Here is a 3,988-nt window from a genome sequence, read left to right as displayed (position 1 = left end):
ACAGTTTTTTTATTTTAGGTATTTTTTTCATTTTCATGCTTTTCATTTGGCTAATGAAATAACTCTAATTTTTATCTCTTATATTAAAAGAATTTTTTTAACTTTAAGATCTTAGTGTGTTTTTATTATTGCTTTACTTAATATATTTACTTATTATTGATAGTTGCTTTCGTATTGTGTTGAGAATAGTTCCATATTATTTTTGTGTAGATATTTATATTGTTTCTGGCTTTCTGCTGCTGAGCTCTATCATCCTGGTCTTCATCTCTATTCTATTAAGAATTTAAAACACTTTTATCAGCTTCTGTCAATAATTCGTCAACATTATAAACATGGACTGCAATTTTAGAAACAAACAACATCCAATTGAACACACGATTTACACTAAAATTGGCACGACAAGTTCTAGTAACAGAGTCAATGGGTAACAAAAAAAAAATAAAGATCGATATCTTTACATGCGAGAGAGACGCCCAAGGAGAAGAGAATTAAATCAATCGTAGAGACATGAATTGATCAAGTGAAGAGGTTTTCCAAGTTTGTTGCCATGCAAGGTGACCGGACATCGGATTCTTGTGTAGAATTTGGACTTGACCAATCTTCCGAGGATATAAGCCCTTGATCTCACCACAAATGTGAGGTTTAATGGCAATGCAACACTCTCCATGTGCTGTTTCGTGTCACCGAGAACCGACACCCCGCCGTAGAGTGGAATCTGGTGGCCTAACACCACTACCACTTGCTTCCTCTGACTCTTCCTGTGCTGATAGAACTTCTGCATCTGTTATATCATTCCATTCGCAAGAGTCATTTTCATAGGTAACAGCAATTGATCATGTATTCTTTGTTGTATTAACAAAATCAAAGGATATGGATGAAGACAATGTTAGATAAATTAGTTGATTCAAAATAGTTAACTATAGAAGTGCATGATGTCCTTCCATAGAGAGGGCTAAAGCAACAAACTAATAAGTGTAGATACTTCAATATAATCTCATATAAAGTAGTTTATTTTAGATACTTTAACACTATCTCAACAAGAGTGGAGAAAATTACTTAATCTGAGTTATGGCACTTTACATTGGAACTCAAATCCAAATCCAATAACAACATCATGATATTGTAATCCAGAAATGGGAATGTGAAGAAGTTGAAGACCCTTATAGTTAACACTGAAGAGAAATAATAATAATAACAATAATATTTTAATTTTGATATTATAAAATAATTTTATTGGTACATCCAATTACATATTGTCACGTTAGTAAAATAACTATCTTTTAGATTGAATGAGTGAATGATCATCAGAAAATCAGATGTAATCATCCAACAAACAAATGTGACTCATATCAAAATTAAACTCTAATAATAATAACAATAATAAAGAGCTTTTAAAATAAAAAAAAAGAAATTATAACCGAATAAAATAAGAAATTAACCAATATTAAATTTATAAATACTATCACGTGAGTTCTATTATCTTCATTTAGGCTATGTTTGTTTGAAGGAAAAATGGAAGAAAAGAAAAGAGAAGAAAGAAAATGGAAAGAAAAATAATTATTTTTCATTGTTTGGTTGAGAAGAAAAATTAAAGAAGAAGGAAAATGAATGGAAAAAACCTGGTGGAATCCACCATTTTTTTTTCTCTCCAATATTAGAAAAAAATAAAAAAAAACTAATTTTTCTCTCTACTTCCAATACTACCCTTTTACTTTTTTAATATATTTTGTAATATAAGAATAAAATTGTCTTTTTATAACATTTCCTTTTTTCTTATTTTCCTTCTATCCAAACACATCTAAAAAAAATAAAAATTCACTCAATTTTTTTTTCTTTTCTTTCTATTTCCTTCCTCTCTATTTCTTTATTAATTTGCACTTTAGAAGAGTTTAATAATAAAAGAGTAGGAATGTCTGTGGGTAATTGGAATGGGGCCTCTCTTTATGGCCTAGTGTAGTGTAAACAAATTAGTAGTGTAAACAAATTAATACTGGTGTATCCTAATTCCTATTAAAATGGGCGTGAAACCCACGTGAAAGAGAGAGAGGTGCGTGTAGGATTTGATGAAGAGAAAGGAATCAATTTTTTTCCAAGCAAAACATAACCAATGACAAGTAGGTCCCCCCACAACTAGGTTAAAGGATGAATCCAGAAGAAGGAGAAGGAAAAGCAGGCTTTTTAGTTTTTATTCAGTAAACAAAAAAGCCAACAAAAGAGAACCAATCAAACAGAACCCTTCTTCAGTATGTCTGTGTTCCCCAATACACTCCTCTGCTCTCTATTGCCCCATGCCCCATGCCCCATGCCCCTCCCAAACGGCCCCTTCCAATCTCTATACTCTAAAGTCAATCAAGAAATTATAATAATAATAATAATAATAATAATAATAAATATTAATATATGATACCTGGCCGGAGGCTAGTTTGAGTTGATAATAGTTGAGCTGAAGAGGGGTGGAGGTGACGTGGACGCCGAAAAAGGTGGCAGAGTTTCTGTATGAGATCCTCACCGTTGAGTTCAATGACAGCATATCCGTTGGCACCCCCGTTCCGTCGTTCCCAGATTGTACATTCAGATTCCAGAACACCATGTTCTGCATTTTCTTTATTAATAAATATTCTTATCCAAACTCCAAATAACTAAGCACTAGCACAAGGGAACACACAAACAATGATCGCGTTTAGGCCCCACAAATATTATTATTCAATTCAGAAACTCATGATTTGCATTATTCAAACCCCAACAACAACGGAACAACATTAAATCAAAGTTAAAAAGGAATGCAGGGCCAGAGGGAAGGTCAATTCGGTAATTACACACTCCATAATGTCTCTCACCAGCTGAAAACTTTACTGAAAGTAAGTGGTAACCTCAATGCATGAATCATGAATCACTCGTACACAAGAATTTTAAACAAAATGTAAAAACAGCGAGTCACAACTCGGATGAAACCACCGAGTTAACTCGGAGAAAATGAAGGTTTCGTTTGTTGGTTACCGTAACGGTGACGCGAGGCTTGTAACTCTTGCTGGCACCCCAAAGGATCAGAGAGAACGCGGAGAACAGGACCACGAAGAGAAGGAAGAAGCAGAAGTAGAGGCGGATGTTACGGCCGGAGTCATCATATGTGTCGTCGTCGTCGTCGTCCTCGTCACCGGCAGCTTCGGAATCGTGGCGGCTGAGCTTCTTCCAGGGTGCGAAGGAGGAGGAGGTGTGGTGGTGGTGGTGAGGGTGGCGGCTAGGGTTCTTTCGCGGGAGTGGTGGACGGGGGAGCAGACATAGTAGTGGTGGTGGTGCTGGGGTGATGCGGCGGGGGAGGAGCCGTACGACATCTTCTCGATGACGTCATGGTTGGATGGGCTTTGGACGTAGTAGAGTGGGCGGCGTGGAGATCGCGGTGGCGACGATGTTGATTGGTCGATGCTTACGTCGGAGTCGGATTTCGTGTGCATTCTAACTCCTCCCATTGTTTTCTTCTTCTTCTTCTTTGTCTGTGTTTTTTGCTTTGCGTGTGCTTTTATGAGTTATGAACAGAGCCTGTCACAGTCGCAGAGATACACAGAAGAGGAAAATGAAGAGAGAATAGGAAGCTTTTTAATTGTTTTAAATATACTTTACAAAACGGTCACATATTATCAAAGGTTACTACACCAAATATTCAACTTAATTAGCCCTTTCTCCTCTTAATTAATTAAGACAAGACAAATATTTTTTTCACCATATCTCCGGTCCGGCTGACTAACAGATTACTGTATATGCAAAATATAATTCCAATTCTCTATATTTATTTAAGTTGGGTAATAATATAATTATTAAATTAATTTAATTAGTTAATTTAAAAAATTATAAATAATAAAATAAAAATTTACGTATAGTTATTTTTATAAAAATTAATATTTAATAATTATTTAATTAAATTATTATTTAATAATTCTCAACTATTAATTTATAAAAAAAATAGTAGGTGTATTTATTTAATAACAATATC

The 3,988-nt window shown here is 34.6% G+C and overlaps 1 protein-coding gene across 1 annotated transcript; it reads right to left on the bottom strand.

Annotated features, from left to right (window-relative positions):
- Positions 1–316: 316 nt before the first annotated feature.
- Positions 317–3,601, bottom strand: LOC107477326 (uncharacterized). Its single transcript, XM_021137549.2, has 4 exons — positions 3,247–3,601; positions 2,998–3,214; positions 2,408–2,593; positions 317–781 (listed from the first exon to the last, which is right to left on the bottom strand). The coding sequence occupies exons 1-4, from the start codon at positions 3,465–3,467 to the stop codon at positions 494–496; spliced, it is 912 nt and encodes a 303-aa protein (XP_020993208.1). The 5' UTR covers positions 3,468–3,601; the 3' UTR covers positions 317–493.
- Positions 3,602–3,988: the final 387 nt, after the last annotated feature.

The sequence above is a fragment of the Arachis duranensis genome, chromosome 3 (assembly GCF_000817695.3).
Source record: "Arachis duranensis cultivar V14167 chromosome 3, aradu.V14167.gnm2.J7QH, whole genome shotgun sequence".
Classification (NCBI taxonomy): domain Eukaryota; kingdom Viridiplantae; phylum Streptophyta; class Magnoliopsida; order Fabales; family Fabaceae; genus Arachis; species Arachis duranensis.
This window is presented reverse-complemented; position numbering and strand designations above follow the sequence as displayed.

What these genes read in the sequence shown, in the direction of transcription:
- LOC107477326 (XM_021137549.2), bottom strand. Translation starts at nt 3,467, where the DNA reads ATGGGAGGAGTTAGAATGCACACGAAATCCGACTCCGACGTAAGCATC. An exon ending in GTCCACCACTCCCGCGAAAG is followed by an intron (nt 3,215 to 3,246) that starts AACCCTAGCCGC and finishes CCACCACCACCA; the next exon opens with CACCTCCTCCTCCTTCGCAC. An exon ending in AGCCTCGCGTCACCGTTACG is followed by an intron (nt 2,594 to 2,997) that starts GTAACCAACAAA and finishes AAGAAAATGCAG; the next exon opens with AACATGGTGTTCTGGAATCT.